Raw genomic sequence first — 24,614 nt, 5'->3', positions numbered from 1 at the left:
GTTTGCTCTTTATTTCTTTTTTTCTATTTATGCTATGTCTATTTTTTTATTTTAAGTATGTAGTTAAGCCCATATTCGACAATTATTTTCAACACAGTTTTCATTTTCAGGCATGCTTCCAGTGATATCGACGCGGGAACTTTCCAACTTTGAGCTCACACTTAGCCCCGATGGCACAAGAGCAGGAAACCATAAGTGTTCTAATCTGCTGGATTATAATGAAGTGAGGACTCGTTATGGCTTCTTGACTGATGCCACCAAGAATCCCAATGTAATCGGGGAAACCTCTCCCTACCAATATAGTCCGCAGCTCAGAGGGTCTAATGCTTTGCGCTTCTACAGAAATCTTAACTTAGAGGCTTGCTTGTGGGACTTCACCAGCTACTATGACATGTCTGAACTCCTTACTGAATGTGGGGGCACCATCGGCACAGACGGACAGGTAAGCTTAGTCCTAGGTACATTTACAAATCTTTGTCAAGAATATTCACAGTGTTAATGGATTGGTTGTCTATAGCAGATGATAGAGTCCATTATTTGTTAATGATTAGAGATGAGTGAACCCGAACAGTAAAGTCTGGTGTTCGTACTTAACAAGGACTTTACAAAAAAATCAGTGTTTGAGTTTGGGTGCTTTATGTATGCAAACCACTCGAGCGAGCATCACTGTGCTCGGGTACGCACGGTGATGGACCCAGTGTGAGCCGCTTGCAGTGTTTGAATGCCTTGCCCTGGGGGTTAAAACAGCGTTATCACATGTAGTGTGTACCAAAATGAAATTAAAAACCCCACCCTCCCTAGCCCGGAATTGTTCTTATTATGGCTGGCTGCATTTGGACGAAGAGCCAAACGGCCCAATCAGTGACTTCCAGTGGGGTTCAGGTCAAATCCGGATCCCAAACCAAATTTTATCTAAAGTCCGGCTGAACCCGCCAAACCAAACTTCAACGGGTCCGCTTATCTCTATTAATGATTTGTTAATGATTTTCAAATGTATAAAAAATAAAACCATGAATAGTTGATGGATGTTATTTTGAATCAACAAGATATGATAACCCCATATACAATCATCAGAGATAGTCCGAAGACTTCGTGGGTCAAGAAGTACCTACATGAGGCTGGTAAAGCGGCAAAAGCCATACCATAGCATACTATTCTAATTACACAGTCATGCAATCGCTCTAGACTTATAATTGTCATGGTTGATATAGATCTTAAACACAAACGTCCACCACCCTGGGGTGAGAACTTTGTCTCAGACCTTCCTTGAGAGCAGTTGAAGTGGCATATTGGTAGATATACAGTGAATTCCCACACTTCTCAGTTACTAAATTTGGGGGGGTCCAAGTCACTATTTGCTTTGGACAACATGAAAGTAATATTGTCCCTGAAAATATAATTAGACATAATTGTGATGAGTTCAAGAAAGATCCTGACTCTATTGGCTGCAAAACCTTAATTTAGACATTTGTAATCAAATGTCAGCCTTGGAAACTGTTGAAAATTACAGCTAAATGTGGGTTGTTTGGAGCAGTATTGTCTACCTAGGTCCTCACCTATTCCTATCAGGACAATATCTCCACAATACTATGGAAATCCCAAGTACATGACCAAAAGTTGGGATTATAGTTCTTCAAGACTGGATTGGTCTTGAGAATTATTGGCCGGTGGCAGATAAGGTGGCCGGCATTGTGGCCTTCTTTCTAAATGTTGTTTTTAGCCTGGGTTTAGTCTGGACTTTGAAGTTTCTAAAACTAGATACAGTAGACTATGGTTTTATCAAACACTAACGATCCTCTGCCTACATGATGGTAGAATTTAGCAGATCTTTCTTTAATCTTTATTACAAGCTCTGTGTGTGAGCAGTTGCTCTTTTAGTCTCTCAGTCATGTAAAACATGAAAGACCCCCTGATGCTTTCTTGAGACTCGTCCTCGTGTATCTTTAGCATCACATCTCAGATTGGAAGAAATACATTGAAGTAAAGGCCATTTAAAGCCAATCACGGGAGGGTGCCAATTCTGTGTCACATTTAGATCTACCAGTTGACTTTTTCCAAATGTCACTTCACACCTTATAAAAGGAACTTTTTATAGTCTGGTAAGACTACATACAAGATACATTTGATATTCAGTAGATATAGACTGTACTGAGCCAAAGGAAATTATTCATTGCATTTGCAGTTTACAGATGGACTTCCTTCCACTACTGTAAAAGCCTATGTTCACACACGACATCTTTTTTTGTCAGTGCATCTTGAGTGCATCTTAAAATGTACCAAAAACACACCGCGTTAAAAACACAATGTGTCTTACCACGTTTTTGACGCGTTTTTACCGCGTTTTGCCCAATGCGTTTTTTAAGTCAACTCTATTGACTGGAGGGCTCAAAAACGCGATAAAAATGCAAAAAGAATTGACTTGCTGATTTTGAAAACCGCAGCCAAGATGCAGACAACAAAAGATGGCCAGTGTAGACAGCAAAATAAAAATCTCATAGACTTTGTTGGGAAAACGAAATTCTTTCATTTTTGTGCATCTTTGTGACCTCAAAAACGCACCAAAAATGCAGCAAAAGATGCACTGTGTCAACTTAGCCTAAGAACTTTTTTTTTTGCAGACTTTCCTTGGTTCTGAAAATGTCACCCCCCAAGGTCCTATTCTGCAATTGATACTTTTAAATTCAGGTTTAACATCACAACCAAATCCTAGATTGTAAATATTAAGGCTGCGCTCACACTGGCGTATAACACGGAGGATTGTTAGCCGATGTTTTATCGGATAGCCTGCCAGTCAATGTTATGCTTTGGGGCAGTGCCAACCAGTCCCGTATCGGCATGAGGATAAACTTGCTACATGCTATGATTCGGTTAGAAAACTTTGGAAGAGAGAGTGCAATAGGGTCTTACCCAGTAGAGATATAGGACACAAAAGGATCACGGTACACTCACCTTTTCAGGTTGTGAAATTCACAACTCCTATGTCACACATTCAGTAGTGGTATCAGCTGCAGCCCCGAAGTGTAGAGTATGTAGTAAGACGAAGATGGAAATCGGGTATATACCGCGCTGATACTCAATAGTATATTAATATAATTCCTTTATTGTTCGGACAGGTCTACGCGTTTCAGAGACATCCGTCTCCTTCCTCAGGACATCAAAGCAATACCTATACAGAGCAATACCTTTTATATACCTGATTTCCATCTACGTCTTACTACATACATGCTGTGATTGGCAGCGTAAATCGGATGGCGCGCACCCATACAAGTCTATGGGTGCATGTGAAACATCGTAACATACTGATGTCATCCGAGTGCAGTCCGATATGTATACGCCGAGACAGGCAATGGAGAAGATGGAGAAATTAAGTTCTCTATCTTCTCTTCAATCGGAGTCCAAGAGGGTTCTGTGGATGTGCCATGACACAATGACCTTTTTTGTGGGCTTGCACAGAACCCTCCCAGTCCTCATGAGACTCGAAAGTCCAGGATTAATGTGAATGGCAGTGATCTAAAGATGCAACGAAAACCAGACAGTGACAGTGAGGAGCAGAGCGACCGGAGAGGTGAGTGGTGAGGATCAGCGTTTGAGCCGAGTGTGATTGGAATATTGCATGAGGGAATCAATGGCCGTGTGAGCGAGCCCTTACTGTTCACAGTTCAGAGGCTACTTATTCAAGGAGCCAGGCAAATTAGAAATATGTTATAACATGTTATGGCGGCCGTGCGCCTCTGCCAGAGATGTTATTCCAGCCAAATTCTAGTGTACATTTGTGACATTATTTATTACAATTCTGATGAATTTGTCAAGCCATCTTGATCACATGCCTTTACGCCCCAACTCCACCAACTTTTGTAAAACAATGGCTGTTAAGTTAAAGGTTGAGATGTGTGAAAACATTAAAGTAGAATTGAATCCCACTCGAATTTTACAAGAATCTGCACTCCCTAAAATGCTGATTTTTTTCTAATTCAGTAAAATGACAGCAGTTAGCTGTCAATTGTTTGAACCGTAAAATACCAATCGTTATACTCACTCTACCAGCCACCTCACCGGCCCCTACGCTCGTCACCCTCACCTGTCCGGTGCTCACCGCATCTTTAGCTCACCAGCACTTGCCTAAAATCCCCCTTGCCTCTCACACTCGGTCGGGGCTTTCGGGCTTCATTAAGCCAAGGAGGGTTCTGTGGATGTGCATGTGAGGTCCTCTGTCCTGACGCTATGACCTTTTTCATGGGCTTGCACAGAATCCTCCTAGTCCTCATTAAACCCAAACGTCCAGGATCAATATGAGCGGCTGTGATCTAAAGACACGACGAGAACCAGAGGGTGATGGTGAGGAGCAGAGCAACCGGAGAGGTCAGTAGTACGGAGAGTGTAAAGGTCCAGTCACACTAAGCAACTTACCAGCGATCCCAACAATGATAGGGATCGCTGGTAAGTTGCTAGGAGGTTGCTGGTGAGATGTCACACTGCGACGCTCCAGCGATCCCACCAGCAACCTGACCTGGCAGGGATCGCTGGAGCGTGGCTACACGAGTTGCTGGTGAGCTCACCAGCAACCAGTGACCAGCCCCCAGCGCTGCGTGGGAGATGCTGCGCTTGGTAACTAAGGTAAATATCGGGTAACCAACCCGATATTTACCTTGGTTACCAGTGCACGCAGCTACACGTGCAGAGAGCAGGGAGCAGCGCACACTGAGCACTGGCTCCCTGCTCTCCTAGTTACAGCACACATTGGGTTAATTACCCGATGTGTGCTGCAGCTAAATGTGCACAGAGCAGGGAGCAGCGCACAATACTTAGCGCTGGCTCCCTGCTCTCCTAGCTACAGCACACATCGGGTTAATTAACCCGATGTGTCCTGCAACTACATGTGCACAGAGCAGGAGCCGGCACTGACAGTGAGAGCGGCGGAGGCTGGTAACAAAGGTAAATATCGGGTAACCAAGGACAGGGCTTCTTGGTTACCCGATGTTTACTGTGGTTACCAGCGTCCGCAGAAGCCGGCTCCTGCTGCCTGCACATTTAGTTGTTGCTGTCTCACTGTCACACACAGCGATCTGTGCTTCACAGCGGGACAGCAACAACTAAAAAATGGCCCAGGACATTCAGCAACAACCAACGACCTCACAGCAGGGGCCAGGTTGTTGCTGGATGTCACACACAGCAACATCGCTAGCAACGTCACAAAAGTTGTTCGTTAGCAGCGATGTTGCTAGCGATGTTGCTTAGTGTGACGGGGCCTTAAGTATATAATTTTACATATTACATTTATTATACTCTGGGGTTTGCAGAGATCCCCGAGCATCATTAAGAACGTTAAAGCCACAGAGAATAAATTGGCATGGATTTTCCTGGGAAATTTAATTTGCAGAGAACAGGTAAATTAGACTTTTCCCTGATCCTTACATCTCTAGTTAAACGTCTATCGGTAGGATCAATCCTCCTAAGTCTTGTTGAACAGTGATTATAGCTGCTAGTGTTGTCAATACCTGCTTGCAGGGGATGATCTTGGACTTGAAGACATTTTTCTTACCAACTGCAGATTATTAGACCTGAACTTATTAGTGAAGTGAAACAGCTTTATGTATAGCTGGCTTTCAGTTCTAACGTCCATGTGTAGTGTATCATGTCAAGCGTGGAAGTCCACTTTATCAGAATTAGTGTCACCCACTATAATACATTGCTTATTGTTTTCAATTAATGAACCATAGTCAAGGCATATGGTGAAAAAAACAATAGGGGACTGATATAAGGTTACCGAGTTTAGTTCACGCTGCAGGGAACACTATGGGGTCACTTCACTGTGTTTGATTGTATTAAGGTGCCCATGGTTAAAAATAATAAATATCATGTGTCACTGATATAACCTGTCCAACTCTGTTTGGCTGAAATAAAAGTCATCAACTTTAAAGGATTGTGTGCTCCAGACAGATCCTACACCGTGTAGCATAGCCATAAATGTGCTGATCAGAAATATTCCATGCAGAGTACTGTGGCCATAGACATGATCTTATTTTTTGATGAAAGAACCCATTCTGAATGTATCTGCTGACAGTCAGCCATGATAGCCATAAACATTTTTGATCCAAGACACCAACTAACAACACATGATTTTTGCCAAATGTATCTGTCAATTTGGATTTTACGAGAAATTCCCCCCCTCCATCTTCATGCCACTTTGTGCAGTATATAATGCAATTAATGCCATATTAACGTTTTAATAATGACTCTTTAGGGCAGTGGTCCCCAGCCTTTCTTACCATGAGAGTCACATTCTGGTAGATGGTTGTGAGCGCCACCCAACGAGATCCCACTGACTTACACCATAGTGATCCAAGAGCCCCACCATCCCGATATGTCAGCCAAGGCTTCCCCATAGAAAACACACTCAAACTTTGTGCCCACGTACCTTATATATAGCATGCTTACATCCCAGGGTGCCCACTTTATTAAGTCTTATATCAAGCACATTAACCACAATACGTCCCTCTAAGTGCTCGATCACATGGCTGTAGATTCTCTCATGCAAGAGAATTGGGCTGACCAACTTAATGAAACTGATCCGAGTGTGAGCAGAGTGTCAGTTTACTGTTATAATCGGAGCACAGGTGAGGAGAAGATGAAGAACTTACGGTAATTTCTCCATCTTCCCATGACATTCGAGTGCACGAATCCAATGACTTGAATGGGTGCACACAATCCAATGTACGATACCAATGGCAGCATGCAGCGATTTTGTTTCTCATGCCGAATCGGCATAAGAAAGAAAGCGCTAGTCGGCAGTGCCTCATAGTATAACATTAGGCCAAGCACTATCTGACAACATATCGGCCGTGTTATACACTAGAGCGAGCCCTAACTGGCAGTATCCTTCTACCTTCAGTTTACTGTATTTATCCTCCCCACCAGTATATCCACATCCAGATCTACTCTTCTGTGCAGGGATATGTGGCGCCCCTGAGGCTTCCGTCGCCACAGGTCATTGCACCCCATCCAGCGGTGTGATGCCCCATTCTGGGAGAGGAAGAGAGTGAACTCCGGTCCCCTGGTAAATCCACACTACACCCATTGTTAGGTACATACTGGGACCAGGGAAAGTGGCAGTTACCCCCCATGCTGCATGCTGGGAGGGGCCGTAAGACCCATCCCTGCTCCTATAGGGTACAGCTTAGCAATTGGGGAGGTGGGAGGAGCCATCTGAGAGCAGACAAAGGGAGGAAGGTCAAGTTTAGTTAGTCTACCTCAGGGAGTGAGAGAGTGAGCATGTAGTTGGAGAAGAAGAACGAGAGAAAGGAGGGAGGAGGAGGCCTGCTGGAGGCAGGCAAGGAGGAGAAAAGAAAGAAAGAAAGAAAGAAAGAAGGAAAGAAAGCTCCAAGTCAGACAGGAGCAGAGAAACAGAAGGAGACGCTTCCTGGTGAAGATCCTGGGACCCAGAGGTCCAGGTGACACCACGTAAGAGGCAGAAGGAGTCGCAGGGCCACGGGTAGTCTGTATAGCTGTCGGGGCAGTTTAGAGCTACGGTGGCCTGTTCCACATTAACATCGGTGGAGGGATCAAGCTGCGACAGGGGACGGTCCCTAGAGACTGGAGGAGTGCAAAATCATCTCCAAACAGTAAAAACCGAGGCCCAGGGAAGGTTGCAGACTCCCAGGGCCAGAACCCATAGCAGACTTCCAGAAAAGGGGTAATCAGCCGACAGGTGACCCCCCAGCCTGGAAGCTGTAGTGGAGGCCAAGCCAGGTTCATCCTAACAAAGGCAAGGCTAAGGAAGACAGCAGAAGAAAGAGACACTAAGAGAAGGGTACCAGCTTTTACTCTCTGAATCACCCAGAAACGGCGGAGGTCCCTGACAGTGGTCCCAGCAGTCCAAGGGTTCCTGCCGGCCTTGACAAGAACTGTGAGTAAAGAACTTGAACTGCACCCTTGAAGTGGTCTCTGTTATTTCAGCTGCATAGACATTCACAAGCTCCAACAGTGCCCCGGGGCATTGCTCCACCTGTGGGAAGCAGTACCATCATTGCTGCCACATCATCACCCCGGAGGCCTTACACAGCAGCAGCGGCTTAATAGCCGCATACCACAGGTGGCGTCACAAACACAACCTTTATTCAGCAAGCCACATATTCTACTGACACCCACCAGGGCCACGGAGTCGGGCCCAGCCACCACTGACTACCACCGGACTAGTCCGGCCCGGCACCGGGTGTCCCATAGCCATGGGGTGGGCGAGTCAACTTTGGCGTCACAAACAGAATTTCGTGCCCGGTTTCACCGGGTACTGTGCGCCTGAAGAATCGTGAAGTAGCCTGTGTTTACTGTGAGAAACTGCCGCCATTGAAGACACTGAGCGCGGGAAGAAGGGGGGCGTGAAAGAAGAAAGGGCGCGAAGAGAAGCCCCGCCCCCTTGTCCAAGAAAAGAGCGCGAAGCGGTGCCCGCCATGGAAGGCGGAAGAAGAAGAAATGGCGCCTAGAAAAGCTGGCCGGCTGGCAGAACAAGTCAAAATGCCAGACCAGCAGAGAGAGAAAATGCCTCCTGTAAGCGGAGGCCAGGAAGAGCTCACCTGGATCAGGCCTGTGACCGCCGCTGAGCTGAAGGCTAAGGTCGGGAAGATGGCTGACAGGATGAAGGAGCGGGAAGTTACCAGCCTGCTGCTGAGCAACATCAAAAGTCTGCTACTAGAAGAAGCGACGAGCCTGCTGCTGGGAGATCGTGCAGAAGGAGACGCAGAGAGAATGGCGTCCACACGCAGCGATCCAGAGCTAGACTCCGCTGACTGGTGGGGCTGGGAGATGGACCAGTGGTGTGAAAGGCTGCAGGCAGAGGTGATGCAGCAGATCCGGCAAGCGACGCGCGGAGCAGCGACCGCCAGAACACCGGAGATGCTACTGAGGGGTGAGTCATTTAATGCCCCTGCCGGCGCGAGTGCCCCAACCCCCGCTACCATGCCCGCGGTCCCTGGAGAGATGCCCGGCATGGCGACGCCGATCCGGGCTGCAGCCACGCCAGGTGCGGCCCGCCAAGATTTCGCCGCCGGAGCGACGCCCATCCACACCGCAGCAGCGACGCCAAGCCCGGCCCGTCCAGCTCAGGCCCCACCAGCGATACCCCGCTCGGACAAGCAAGATTCCGCCGCAGCGGCGACGTTAATCCACGCCGCAGATGCGGCCCGCCAAGCCCAGGCCGCAGCCACGCCAGGTGCGGCCCGTCAAGAATCGGTCACAGCAGGGACTCCAATACAGGCCGCTGCCATGCCAGGCGCGGCCCGCCAAAACCAGCAGACGCAGACTGTGCTGACCGCTGTCTACCTGCTGCCAGGTGGGGAGTCGGAGAAGAATCCCTACATGTAAAGAAGCAAAGAAAAGAAGAAGCTGAACTGTATATAGCCCCTGTCTGCCCCTCATTCTTTTTGAAGATGTCCCTTGTGTTCTGCCCTAATGTTCTTTGCGAAGATGACACCCTTTCCTGCTGTACTGCCCCTCATGCTTTTCGAAGATGTCACCCCCATGTTTATATGTACCGGGCCACGGAACTGGAATGTGGTCCCCGGTGAATGTGATGTCTTATGTGTCCTGTGTAACAGGCCATTGGACTTAGTGGCTGGTTGATTTTGTCCCATTGTTGTTTGAAAAGGAAACGAACTGCCAGGCTACTGGACTTGTTGTAGCCGAAAATGTATATAGTTGCACCCGTTGTGCCCCCTACCAGAATTATGGGGGAAGTGCCCAAACTGTGCAATGAACTGAAAGTGCACACATAGTTTCTTTATAAGAAGTTGCAACGTTAAAGTATTTGTGCCTCCCATAAAGGGAAGAAATGTTAATTGTTTTATTGCTTTGCATACCAAAAATGTTTTGCAGTTCTTCCACATGTTTTTGTTGTTTTTCAGCCCGAGGACGTGCTGGGATTTGCTGTGGGGGAGTGTGGCGCCCCTGAGGCTTCCGTCGCCACAGGTCATTGCACCCCATCCAGCGGTGTGATGCCCCATTCTGGGAGAGGAAGAGAGTGAACTCCGGTCCCCTGGTAAATCCACACTACACCCATTGTTAGGTACATACTGGGACCAGGGAAAGTGGCAGTTACCCCTCCATGCTGCATGCTCGGAGGGGCCGTAAGACCCATCCCTGCTCCTATAGGGTACAGCTTAGCAATTGGGGAGGTGGGAGGAGCCATCTGAGAGCAGACAAAGGCAGGAAGGTCAAGTTTAGTTAGTCTACTTCAGGGAGTGAGAGAGTGAGCATGTAGTTGGAGAAGAAGAACGAGAGAAAGGAGGGAGGAGGAGGCCTGCTGGAGGCAGGCAAGGAGGAGAAAAGAAAGAAAGAAAGAAAGAAAGAAGGAAAGAAAGCTCCAAGTCAGACAGGAGCAGAGAAACAGAAGGAGACGCTTCCTGGTGAAGATCCTGGGACCCAGAGGTCCAGGTGACACCACGTAAGAGGCAGAAGGAGTCGCAGGGCCACTGGTAGTCTGTATAGCTGTCGGGGCAGTTTAGAGCTACGGTGGCCTGTTCCACATTAACATCGGTGGAGGGATCAAGCTGCGACAGGGGACGGTCCCTAGAGACTGGAGGAGTGCAAAATCATCTCCAAACAGTAAAAACCGAGGCCCAGGGAAGGTTGTAGACTCCCAGGGCCAGAACCCATAGCAGACTTCCAGAAAAGGGGTAATCAGCCGACAGGTGACCCCCCAGCCTGGAGGCTGTAGTGGAGGCCAAGCCAGGTTCATCCTAACAAAGGCAAGGCTAAGGAAGACAGCAGAAGAAAGAGACACTAAGAGAAGGGTACCGGCTTTTACTCTCTGAATCACCCAGAAACGGCGGAGGTCCCTGACAGTGGTCCCAGCAGTCCAAGGGTTCCTGCCGGCCTTGACAAGAACTGTGAGTAAAGAACTTGAACTGCACCCTTGAAGTGGTCTCTGTTATTTCAGCTGCATAGACATTCACAAGCTCCAACAGTGCCCCGGGGCATTGCTCCACCTGTGGGGAGCAGTACCATCATTGCTGCCACATCATCACCCCGGAGGCCTTACACAGCAGCGGCGGCTTAATAGCTGCATACCACAGGTGGCGTCACGAACACAACCTTTATTCAGCAAGCCACATATTCTACTGACACCCACCAGGGCCACGGAGTCGGGCCCAGCCACCACTGACTACCACCGGACTAGTCCGGCCCGGCACCGGGTGTCCCATAGCCCTGGGGTGGGCGAGTCAGATACTTCCAAAATTCACCATCTTCATAGTTGTTTGCTAAACCGAGTGCTAATGCACCACACTGGCAGACAACCGTGAGCCCCCGGTTGGGGATCCCTGCTTTAGGGTAAAACCGCTGACTTCCAGTGAACTGTGTCCGATGTGGAAATTCTTGATATTGTATAATAGCACATTGCTACATGCTAAATGTGAAAAGTAAAAAATTAAAGGGTTGTTCAGAAGTCATATTCTAGACATAAGGGTACTTTACACAGTGCGATATCACTAGCGAGCGTACCCGCCCCCGTAAGTTGTGCGACACGGACAAATCGCTGCCCGTAGCGTACAACATCGCTAACACCGGTCACACGGACTTACCTTCCCTGCGACGTCGCTCTGGCCAGCGAACCGCCTCCTTTCTAATGGGGCAGTTCGTGCGGCGTCACAGCGACGTCACACGGCAGCCGTCCAATAGCAGAGGAGGGGCGGAGATGAGCGTCCGTAACATGCCGCCCACCTCCTTCCTTCCTCATTGCCGGTGAACGGAGGTAAGGAGATGTTCGTCGTTCCTGCGGTCTCACACATAGCGATGTGTGCTGTTGAAGGAACGACGAACAACATTGTACCTGCACATACAACGACATTAAGGAAATGAACGACGTGTCAACGAGCAACAATTTTTCACGTTTTTGCGCTCGTTGATCGTCGCTCATTGGTGTCACACACTGCGATGTCGCTAACGGTGCCGGATGTGCGTCACTAACGATGTGACCCTGACGATATATCGATGTTGCAGCGTGTAAAGCACCCTTTAGAGTTATGTCTGCTGACTTTCCCATAAATATGCATGTTCGTTTCATTGGGAGAAGCACGGTCTGCATGTGTAAATGAACTATTAAACGATTACCGATCAATAAATATTTACCTATTGGCATTCGTTTACATTGAAATAATTTAAATGCACTTTAAGGCCTCTTTCACACGTCCGTGTCTCTGGTACATGCTTCGTCCGTTTCCTCACGTGCCTGAGACACAGGCACACGTAGACCCATTAAAATCAATGGGTCTGCGCACACGTTCGTGTTTTTCCATGGACCGTGTGTCCATGTGGAGCATACGTGTGCCCGTGTACTCCACATGTAGACATGTCCGTTTTTCTCCGGCATCATGGGTGTCACACGGACCACACACGGACCGCACGGATGTGATCCATGTGACATGCACTGGAGAAAACACATGTGTCTGTGAAATAAAAATAATTTCTATACTCCCCTTCTCCAGCTCTGCTGTCTCTGCCGCTGCTGTCACTTGCTTCTGACCCCTGCTCATTATGCTCATTGCATATTCACTCCACTGCGGGACGGAAGCAGCACAGCAGCGGGGAAGCGGCAGGACCGGAGACCGAAGATCAGCACCACGGAGAGCAACACCAGGCACAGGTGCTTTCCGGGAGAATGGGCCAGTGCAAATGTTTTGGCACCCTGCATGGTTAGTACCTAGTAACCCCCTTTGGCAAATATCACAGCTTGTATACACTTTTTGTCACAAGCCAAGAGTCTTTCAATTCTTGTTTGAGGGATTTTCATCCATTGTTTCTTGGAAAAGTCTTCTAGTTCTGTGAGATTTCTGGCTCGTCATACAGTTCTGTGAAATTTCTGGCTCATCTTCCAGATCTGTGAGATTTCTGGATTGACTTCTAGTTCTGTGAGATTTCTGGCTCGTCATACAGTTCTGTGAAATTTCTGGCTCATCTTCCAGATCTGTGAGATTTCTGGCTTGACTTCTAGTTCTGTGAGATTTCTGGATCGCCTTCCAGTCCTGTGAGATTTCTGGCTCATCTTCCAGTTTTATGAGATTCCTGGCTCATCTTCAAGTTCTGTGAGATTCCTGGCTCATCTTCCAGTTCTGTGAGATTCCTGGCTCATCTTCCAGTTCTGTGAGGTTTCTGGGTCGCCTTCCAGTTCTGTGAGATTTCTGGCTCGCCTTCCAGTTCTGTGAAATTTCTGGCTCGTCTTCCACTTTTGTTAGATTTCTGGCTCATCTTCCAGTTTTGTGAGACTCCTGGCTCATCTTGCATGCCACGGATTTTTAATCATGTTCAGATCAGGGGACTGTGATGTCCATTGTAAGTCCTTCAGCTTGCACCTTTAGAGGTCGTCTATTATGGATTTTGACTTGTGTTTAGGATCATTATCCACATTAGTATTTTCTCTTCACAACAGAGGTAGTGAATGTATTATTGTTTTTTTTCTTTTTTTTAACCGATTACCTGTCCTCTGCGGTTCAGCAAGACAGCGGCAATTTTAACAAATTGCAAAAAAAAATCAATTAAATTTGCCCATCTCTAGAAGTAATACAAAGACGAGCACTTCTGACCCTTGTGTTGCTCAATTTAATAAAACATTAGTTTTCTGCCACTAAAAATAGACGGAAAAGTAAACTAGGTGACAACAGCCCTCATGCTCAGGCTCCGTAGAGGAGACATCTGTGCCGCACTTTGTCCCCTGGCGTCTCGAGGAATCATACGGCTGGTTAGACCTGTTATCAGAGGTGTTATATGTGCAGGGACAGCTCGGTGTGCCCACAGCTTGGAGATTTACTCACTTTTCTGACTATAAGAACACTGATACTATTTCCGGACTCACATTTATATCCTGAGGTTTTCCTAACACAAGTGTTGTGTGAAGGCCGTGACCAAAGTTCAGGTGTATATAGACGTTGTGCTCCTTTTCGAGGATCACCTGCACTGCTATTTGTAGAACACAGCGTAATAATACATGTACCATGTGTAGCTGCCAAAATGGTGGCCTGATCCTTGCACACAGTCTTATTATTACGTATTATCACCCTAGACTTTTTATTAGTTTTTCTTATTGAATTTCTTATTCATGTTAACATATTTCAAGGTTAATTTAGGATAATTGAGTCAGGACTAATGGTACAATTGTGACGCCCTGGACTAGCCAGGTAGTCACAGGTAGGCCCTTGCACAAACACCCGTCCCCTAACAAGGTAACAGCAGCCAACCTAAAAACCCTGAGTCACCCCTCTCAGGTCTTGACGTTCACACCAGTGGGCGGAGCCAGGAGGTTGGCCACGCCCACCGAGGAGTTCGTATAGCCTAAGGCGGGAAAAACACAAACAGATCAGTTTTGGAGGTGAAGGAGTGTAGTAGTAAAGAGTAAACGTTTGTCAGGTGTCTGGGTCGTGACCCAGATACCCTGTGACCAAGAGCCAGACGGTGGTTGCCGCCTGCAGGAGCCGGGAAGACTGCTGGTGGAACCGTAAGGGACTGGGACAGGGTAGTGGCTCGCCGGTACCAAACCGGGGAACCAACTGGAAACCGGAGCACCAGGAGGGGTACTCAGACCCTGAACGAGGTCCAGAAGCCAGTGGACCACGTCGAATTTACTGATTGAGGTCTGGACCTTAGGTCCTTTCCCGTCCCAAGACCCGAAAGACGGCAACAGCCCACTGAGGGGGTCAACACCAAGCTGCACAACACCGTCCCCGGGAGCCTAGTTAATGGCAGCGATGGTGTCCACATTCACTACAACCCGTGGGTGGCGTCACGAATTTACATCCCTAAACACCACGGCCCCGGCCGTGAACATCCCCACCGAAGATCACCCCCATCACATAGCGCCAGCTTCCCTTCAGAGCGACGTGACCCCCGGGTGCCGGAGGCGCTCGAGCCACCCACCGAACGAGCCCGGACCCGACCGGCTCGGCTGCGGCCGAGCGCGGGGCGTTACACAATGACTGGTGGAGGTCGGTCTTTTTGGGTGGAGGGTTAATGTTATGTGCTTTTTTTTTGTTTTTTTCCACATTTGTATATTTGGTCCATCAAAGGTTAATAAAGGTAATACAGACCACAGGGGCACTTTTTATTTATTTTTTTTTATTTTTATTTTTTACAATATACTATCACTGTAGTTACAGAGACTTTGTCACTGATCTTCCTGCTGCCTGCATTACAGCAATGTGATCAGACGTGTGACATCGGGAGAAAAACTAAACTGACACATGGAAATAGCTGTAATTTATAATCACTAATATATCATATCGACGTGAAAAAATATTAACCCCTTCACCCCCAGTGATTTTTCATTTTGGTTTTTTTCCTCCCCGTTTTCCGAGAGTTGTAACTTTTTTATTTTTCTGGCAATATAATCATATGAGGGCTTGTTTTTTTTTGCAGGACGAGTTGTACTTTTGAATGAAACCAATAGTTTTACCATATAGTGTACTGGAAAATGGGAAAAAAAATCAAGTGCAGTGAAATTGCAAAAAAAAAGTGCAATTACATGATTAATTTTTTTATTTTTTCTAGATGTTAAAAACTGATGAGTTGGTGTGATGTCAGTACGAGTCGTAGATACCAAACATGTTAAGGTTTACTTTTATCTAAGGGGGTGAACAAAAAATTCTGAACTTTGCCCACAAAAGAATTGCGCTGGAATCAGGGTCGCTGTCCCTACATCATGTTCCTGTCAGGTTACATAACAAAAACCTGCTGACGGATTCCCTTTAATTTGTGCACCTTCAGCTCCTTCACCTGGATTTAAAGTGGTTGGCCACAATTTTTTTTTCCTAAATTCATGAACTCAGTTTTTTAAATTGGGCTTCATTACCAATTTTGCACTGTTAGCTTTCTCAAGCTCTTTGTTTCCCTGCACACTCAACTTTATTGTGGTCACTGACTAAAAATCAGCTGAGAGGAGCTCAGTAAAAGACATATAAGGCCGGATTCAAACTTGCGAGAGACTCGCGCGAGTCTTGCATCGCATCACCCGCCACGGCCGCACACTCTCCGGATAGGAGCTGGCCAGCTGCACAGAAATATATGCAGCCAACCCGCTCCTGTCAGGAGAGTGTGCGGCCATGCCAGGTGATGTGATGCAAGACTCGCGCGAGTCTCTCGCAAGTGTGGCTCCAGCCTTAGAGTTACTAGCTGAGTGAGAAAATAAGGAGGAGGGACGCAGAAAAATCATGCCGAGCTTTCTAACAAGTCTTTTACCTCACCCCAGAGCTGGAATCACATCTAGACAGCTCAGCTCCATACCTCTGCTGCTTCTCTCTGTGAGCTATAAGACTGAAGACAAGAGGGTATTTCACACTGGTGTACATAGAGAGAAAAGGGCCGCTATGTAAGAACAGTATATGGGCCCTTTGCAGCCCAAGAACTCATCGTAATGCACAATTGCATCCGCTTTGGAGGTAGAAATGGCCCCCTCACCTCTTGGGCCGCACAGATTGCACCAATGATATGTCTGCCCCTGACACTCCCTCCACAAGAAGAAAGAAAAGCTCAAAATCTGTATTTAGAACTTCTGCTGCTCTTTCTTCCCATCTGTTATTCCTTTATTCATGTTGCTGTGACTTTATGGTGCTTGTTAGATTGTGTCACGCTCCCCGGGTCCTCGGCTCCCCTCCCCGGGTCCTCAGCTCCGCTCCCCGGCTCACCTGCCACGCTCCCCTCGTCCCAGCCTCCGGTGCCCGTCCTCCATAGGTCCTCTGGTCGCCGATCCCGGCGTCCGACATCTTCCCAGGCCCTGGCCGGCTCTCCTGCGTCCTCCTCGCAGCCTCCTTCCCTGGCTTCTGGCACCCGGGCCGCGCGCATGCGCATTAGGGCACGCGCACGGTCACTGACCCTTTCTTAAAGGGCCAGCGTCCAGTAACAGGAAATGAGGTTAGTCAGGATCAGGGTATAAAGGGGGTTCTTGTCCAAGGGGGCGGGGCCTGATCTTCGTGTTCCCTGAGCTAGGAGTCAGGTCTCCTGGTGTTTATGTGCCTGTACTCACCTATCTCTCTTTGTAGAGCCGTACCTGCCTCGCCATCCAGTCTGCCGTATCCCGAACCCCGCACGCTGTCCGTCTGCCATCCGACAGCACCTGCCATCTCGGATCCCTGCGGTGACCCGTCATCTTGCTCCAGAGGTTCCGGACTCCGCCTGATATCATCTCGGCCTCCGAACCTGAGCTACGTCACCAAGACTACCTTCTGTGACTCCGTGGTCCCAGGGACTCCTCCGCTGTCTTCACTTGCACGGACTATCCTGCTGCCCTTCAGTGCTTCAGCTGCCGGACTCCCTACCTCCATCTTAGAGTTCGGTCCAGTGGATCCACCTCCTGGGTCTGCCCGACCGCCCGGCCGTGACAGTAAGATCAGGCCATGGATCCCGCTGCTGCACTAATGGCCCTGCAAGAGGAACTCCAACGCCAGCGTGAAGTCCAGACCCGCATGCTGCAATTCATGACCTCCGTGGACACCCGCCTGTACACATTACAAGCATCAATGACGCCTGCGGCACCCAGGTCCCCCGCCAGGCAAGCCATGGCTCCCGTACCAGTGGCAGCCTCTTCAGATGCTTCCCGACTCCGTTTGGCGTCACCTCCTCGGTATGCTGGAGATCCCAAGACCTGCAGGGGCTTCATAAACCAATGTTCCCTTCACTTCACGCAGCTGCCACATCTGTTCGCCTCCGACCAAGCCAAGGTCGCCTTTATAATGTCCCACCTAGAGGGCGAGGCGCTGGCGTGGATGAACCCCTTGTGGGAGAAGGAGGACCCCATGACCAAGGATCTCCAACAGTTCCTACAGGCCTTCCGCAGTACCTTTGACGAGCCAGGACGCGCCTCTGCCTCTGCTTCATCACTCCTCCGCCTACGTCAAGGGACACTGACGGTGGGTCAATACGCCATCCGTTTCCGCACTTTGGCTTCAGAACTCGGGTGGAATAATGAGGCCCTAACAGCCGCCTTCTGGGAAGGACTCTCGAGTCGCATCAAGGATGAGTTGGCGGGTCGGGACGTGCCCTCCACCCTAGATGCACTGATCGCCCTAGCAACTCGTGTGGACATACGTTTTCAGGAGCGCTCCAAAGAGCTATCTCGGGAGAGACGCCCGGTACGGCATTCTCCTCCTCCGCAGAAGTCCTCCGTTCCTCAGTCATCAACAGCTGGGATTCCCGTCCACGAGCCCATGCAGATCGACCGAGTGCGGCAGTCTGAACGACGTCGAGCAGAGCGGCTCGCCCAGGGCCTCTGCTTTTACTGTGGTGAGGACACCCACCTGCTACGCTCCTGTCCAGAGAGGCCGGGAAACTCCAAAGCCTAGGGTTGGTAGGAGAGGCCACCCTAGGTGCTGGGACCCTCTCTGACCCAGTTACATGGACAGTGCAAGTGACCACGGGAGAGACGCGGTTCACGGCTGATGCCTACCTCGATTCCGGGGCAGCAGGCAATTTCATCCAGCAGGCCACGGTGGACAAGTACCGGGTGCCTGTCATGCCACTCGACAAACCCCTAGTGATTGCCTCGGTGGATGGGAGGCCTCTCTCTGATACCATCTCCTTGATCACCAGGCCTGTCGAACTACGCATCGGTGCTCTTCACACCGAGAACATCGCTCTCTACGTTCTCCCACACATGTCCCACCAGATCCTGTTGGGACTCCCATGGTTGCGGACACATGAACCATCGGTTAGCTGGGGTACTGGCGAAGTCACCCGTTGGGGCTCTTCGTGTCATGAGAGGTGCCTAAAGTCCATACCACCCCTCCGACGACCTCCGGTTCCTGAGACCCTAACGGGGCTGCCTTCGGCCTATTGGTCCTTTGCCGATGTCTTTGACAAAAAGGAATCCGAGGTACTGCCGCCACATCGTCCATACGATTGTGCCATTGACCTGCTTCCAGGGACAACCCCACCTAGAGGACGGATATATCCTTTATCTCCAGCCGAAACCAGGGCCATGTCAGATTACATCTCAGAGAGCCTAGCAAGAGGGTTCATTCGGAGATCCTCCTCTCCTGCTGGAGCAGGTTTCTTCTTTGTCAAGAAGAAAGAGGGAGACTTACGCCCATGCATAGACTACCGGGGTCTCAATCAAATCACCGTGAAAAACAAATACCCCCTGCCGCTCATTCCCGAATTATTTGACCGGCTTAGAGGAGCTCGTGTGTTCACCAAGCTGGATCTTCGGGGTGCTTACAATCTGGTACGCATCCGCTCTGGTGACGAATGGAAAACCGCGTTTAATACGCGCGATGGACATTATGAGTACTGCGTGATGCCCTTCGGTCTGTGTAACGCTCCTGCCGTCTTCCAAGAACTGGTGAACGACGTGTTTCGGGACCTTCTCTACATCTGTGTGGTTGTTTATCTAGATGACATCCTTGTCTTCTCTCCGGACCTCCAAACCCACAGAGAAAACGTACAGCTGGTCTTACAAAGACTGAGAGAGAATCGCCTGTACGCAAAGTATGAGAAGTGTGTCTTTGAGCAGTCTTCCCTCCCCTTTCTGGGGTACATCATCTCTGATACTGGACTGCAGATGGACCCCAAGAAGGTCTCCGCCATCATCAACTGGCCTCCGCCTTCTGGACTGAAGGCAATCCAACGCTTCCTGGGATTCGCCAACTACTACCGCCAGTTTATCCCGCACTTCTCTGCCTTGACCGCTCCTCTCTCCGCTTTGACCAAAAAGGAGGCTAATCCTAAGGACTGGTCACCTGCGGCAGACGCCGCATTTTGTTCTTTGAAGCGAGCATTCGCCTCCGCCCCTGTACTCCACCGACCGGAGTTAAACCGCCAGTTCACCTTGGAGGTGGATGCCTCCTCCTCAGGAGCCGGAGCAGTGCTCATGCAAAAATCCTCCTCCGGGAAGATGGTGACCTGCGGTTTCTTCTCTAAGAGCTTCTCAGCACCCGAACGTAATTACACCATCGGTGACCGAGAACTACTGGCGGTCAAACTGGCTCTGGAGGAGTGGCGCTACCTCCTGGAAGGAGCAGTGTACCCCGTGATTATCTACACGGACCACAAAAACCTGGAATACCTGCGGTCCGCTCAGCGACTGAACCCACGGCAAGCCAGGTGGTCCTTATTCTTTGCCAGGTTTGACTTCCAGCTCCACTTCCGACCAGCGGACAAGAATGTACGCGCTGATGCCTTGTCTAGGTCTCTCATGCCCATGGAACAGGAGGAAGAGACTATCCAGCCTATCATCTCTCCTAGCAAGATTGTTCCGGTGGCTCCTGTCACTCTGGCCCAGATACCACCTGGGAAGACCTATGTCTCGGAGACCGACAGGCTAACGGTCTTACACTGGGGTCATACCTCAAAAACAGCCGGCCATGCAGGCCAGAAGAGAACATGGGGTGCGATTGTACGCCATTACTGGTGGCCATCTCTTCGCACGGACGTCGCCGCCTTTGTCTCTGCCTGCTCCTCTTGTGCCAGAAACAAGACGCCCAAACACCTCCCACATGGCCGCCTTCTGCCTCTGCCGATACCTTCGATTCCGTGGCAACACATAGCAATGGACTTTATTACGGACTTGCCATTGTCATCCGGGCACACAGTCATATGGGTCGTGGTGGACCGGTTCTCAAAAATGGCCCATTTCATTCCTATGGCTGGACTGCCCTCTGCTCAGGAACTCGCGGACGCTTTTATACAACACATCTTCCGCTTGCATGGCTTTCCATTACACATCGTATCAGACAGAGGAACTCAGTTCACCTCCCGCTTCTGGAGGGCTCTCTGTAACCATCTGGGAGTGACTCTGGACTTTTCATCTGCATACCATCCTCAGTCTAATGGCCAAGTAGAGAGGGTCAATCAAATCTTGACCTCATTTCTACGTCACTATGTTAACGCCCATCACGACGACTGGTCCGCTCTTCTACCTTGGGCTGAATTCTCCCACAACCACCACATCAGTGAGTCGTCCTCCAGCTCTCCCTTCCATGTTGTCTACGGACTTCAGCCTTCCATCCCATTGCCTGTATCCCCCTCTTCGGATGTCCCTGCTGCAGATACAGTAGCCCGTGACTTTGCCACCATTTGGGACTCTGTCAAGGTGTCTCTAGGACGTGCTTCCCTGCGGATGAAGAGACACGCAGACAAGAAACGCCTGGATCCTCCGTGTTTCTCTCCTGGAGACCTCGTCTGGCTTTCTTCCCAGTACGTCCGCCTGAAGATACCTTCATACAAGCTGGGTCCTCGCTACATTGGGCCGTTTAAAGTCCTCACCAGGATCAATGAGGTCTCCTACAAGCTGCAGCTCCCGGCCACGATGAGGATACCCAACTCGTTCCACGTCTCCCTGCTCAAGCCGGTGGTCCTTGGTCCCTTCTCCGCTGCTGCCAGTCCAGCTCCTCCACCTATTGCCGATGATGACATCTATGCGGTAAGGGATATCGTGGCCATGAAGACCGTACGAGGTCGGCAGTTCTTCCTGGTGGACTGGGCAGGGTATGGTCCTGAGGATAGGTCCTGGGAGCCCAGGGAGAACGTAGGCACTCCTCTTATCCGTGCCTTCATGTCCCGGTTGCGGGGAGGGGGGCGTGGGGGGGGGGGGTACTGTCACGCTCCCCGGGTCCTCGGCTCCCCTCCCCGGGTCCTCAGCTCCGCTCCCCGGCTCACCTGCCACGCTCCCCTCGTCCCAGCCTCCGGTGCCCGTCCTCCATAGGTCCTCTGGTCGCCGATCCCGGCGTCCGACATCTTCCCAGGCCCTGGCCGGCTCTCCTGCGTCCTCCTCGCAGCCTCCTTCCCTGGCTTCTGGCACCCGGGCCGCGCGCATGCGCATTAGGGCACGCGCGCGGTCACTGACCCTTTCTTAAAGGGCCAGCGTCCAGTAACAGGAAATGAGGTTAGTCAGGATCAGGGTATAAAGGGGGTTCTTGTCCAAGGGGGCGGGGCCTGATCTTCGTGTTCCCTGAGCTAGGAGTCAGGTCTCCTGGTGTTTATGTGCCTGTACTCACCTATCTCTCTTTGTAGAGCCGTACCTGCCTCGCCATCCAGTCTGCCGTATCCCGAACCCCGCACGCTGTCCGTCTGCCATCCGACAGCACCTGCCATCTCGGATCCCTGCGGTGACCCGTCATCTTGCTCCAGAGGTTCCGGACTCCGCCTGATATCATCTCGGCCTCCGAACCTGAGCTACGTCACCAAGACTACCTTCTGTGACTCCGTGGTCCCAGGGACTCCTCCGCTGTCTTCACTTGCACGGACTATCCTGCTGCCCTTCAGTGCTTCAGCTGCCGGACTCCCTACCTCCATCTTAGAGTTCGGTCCAGTGGATCCACCTCCTGGGTCTGCCCGACCGCCCGGCCGTGACAGTTTGCAGCTATTTTTTCCGACCCTGTGCACCTAATTCACTCTTTCTTTTCTTGTTCTTTCAGTCATTTACTGTTTTCCTCCTTACACGGTCCCTTTAGGCCACTGTATGGATTTTTACACTGTCAGACTGCAAGTTTGCAGATATTATGGAGACGTTTTTTCTCACATATACCAGTGGATCTCAGTTTGCTGCTTTTTCATATGGTCCTCTGCTGCCATCTTGTGGACGTGAACATATATTGCATATTTTCTATTTATATCATTGTTCATAATAATAATAAAAAATAATAACAATCTTTATTTCTATAGCAGCAACATATTCCACAGCGTTTTACAACTCAGGAGGATCATATGCAAACAAGTAACAGTTATAGAAAATGCAATATTTAGAGGGGAAAAAGACAACCCTGCTCGTGAGAGCTTACAATCTACAATGAGATGGGGGGGAGCAATGTACAAGTGCTTATTTACAATGACAATGCAGCCATCTCAAGGAAATGGGGGATAGATAATGGCTGCCTGGACCAGTTGGCCAGAACCTTGAGATGCATTTGGGTGCTAAGGAATCTGACGTGGGGTTATGTTCTGAGAAGTTGTGGAGGGATTATGTGAATTTAGTTTGGCTAGGGAGTGTGATAGGCCGCCCTAAAAAGATGCATTTTTAGGGTGCGTCTGAAGCTGAGTAAGTTATGATTCGTCCTGGCTTCTTGGGGTAGAGCGTTCCAGAGGATTGGTGCAGCTCGGAAGAAGTTTTTGATCCAGGAGTGGAAGGTTCGGATTAGTGTGGATGTTAGTTGAAAGTCGCTGGCAGAGCGTAGAGAACGGGTGGGATGATAGACAGAGAGGAGGGTGGAGATGTAGGAATGTGCCGCATTGTGGAGAGCTTTGTGGTTGAGAACACCCATTTTGAATTGGATCCTGTGATATATGGGCAGCCAGTGCAATGACTGGCATAGAGCAGAGGCATCCGAGTAGCGGTTAGCCAGATAGGTGACCCTGGCTCCTGCATTAAGGATGGACTGTAGAGGGGAGAGTCTAGTTAGGGGGAGACCAATTAATAGAGAGTTACAGTAGTCAAGGCGAGAGTGGATGAGGGCCACGGTGAGGGTTTTTGTCGTTTCCATTGTGAGAAAGGGGCGAATTCTAGGGATCTTCTTGCGGTGCAAGCGGCAGGAGCGGGCAAGAGATTGTATGTGGGAGGTGAAGGACAGATCAGTGTCAAGTATAACACCCAGACAGCGAGCCTCCTGCCTAGGAGTTATTGTGGTGCCACACACACAAAGGGAGATGTCAGGTTTAGGAAGGTTGGGAGATGGAGGGAAAAGCAGAAGTTCAGTTTTGGAAAGGTTACGTTTATAGAGAACAGACATGACATTGCAAACTGCAGTCAGGCAGTCACTCGTGTTCTGTAGTACAGCGGGGGTGAGTTCAGGGAATGAGGTGTATAGCTGTGTGTCATCAGCATAAAGATGGTACTGAAAGCCAAATCTGCTGATAATTATGATCGCAATGTGAATGCCTTGTTATTATGTGGGTGATCCTCCCATTCAAGGTGTTTTCTTAGTGACTGACATCTTTTACCCTTGTTTTTATTGAACTTCTAATAATGATTTGTATTTTGGTTTAATATTAGCTGATTACTCATCTGCTTACATATGTATTTTCTAAATAAGCCCTTTATGTAGTGGCCATTTATAGATTTTCTACGTAACTATCAATTCCTCATTTGTCTGCTGTGCTGCACATGGGAGACATCATAGCAGCTAGCCTTCTCCCACCAGCTCAGAGTCAATTGCAATTTTTCAAATAGAGCTTGGAAAGGATGGCACTGTTGAAAATGTAGGATACAAGTCATATATGGGCCAGAAATAATGTTATGTTATGTACATACACAGGACAACTTATTCGAAAAAGTTATTTGAAAGTACAGTTACTTTTTTACTTTTCCGGCTATGTCTATGTAGGGGGTTATCCCTACAAGTAGGGTACGCTTTGCTTTTAAGAGACAGTACCCCTGTTCCAGTTTCCATGGACTGGCCAGCTGAGCCGGCACATCATGTTTCCCCCCTATATAGCTGAACCCTTGGTTTAGTGTGGCTGAAAAGAGCAGGAAAAGGAAAGGAGGTGTAGGGAGTGCTGTAGGCGGGGACAAGTATGTTTGTGCTGCAGGACATGAACAGGAGAGGAGCCGTTCTGAGGAAAAAGCTTGGAGGACTCTGGTATTGGAAGAGTTACGGGACTGGTGCAAGAACCTTACTGCAGCCGGACCGTGAGTGACACCTGAGTGCAGTGGT

General features: G+C 49.4%; 1 protein-coding gene across 1 annotated transcript in view; it reads left to right on the top strand.

The window, feature by feature from the left end:
* Positions 1-24,614, top strand: part of FREM2 (FRAS1 related extracellular matrix 2) — a 374,871-nt gene that overhangs the window by 326,206 nt on the left and 24,051 nt on the right. Inside the window, exon 16 of the mRNA XM_075337311.1 lies at positions 111-442. Coding sequence (XP_075193426.1) covers positions 111-442 — 332 coding nt within the window. The remainder of the gene's footprint in view (positions 1-110; positions 443-24,614) is intronic.

This window comes from Anomaloglossus baeobatrachus, chromosome 2, assembly GCF_048569485.1.
Source record: "Anomaloglossus baeobatrachus isolate aAnoBae1 chromosome 2, aAnoBae1.hap1, whole genome shotgun sequence".
Lineage (NCBI taxonomy): Eukaryota > Metazoa > Chordata > Amphibia > Anura > Aromobatidae > Anomaloglossus > Anomaloglossus baeobatrachus.
This window is presented reverse-complemented; position numbering and strand designations above follow the sequence as displayed.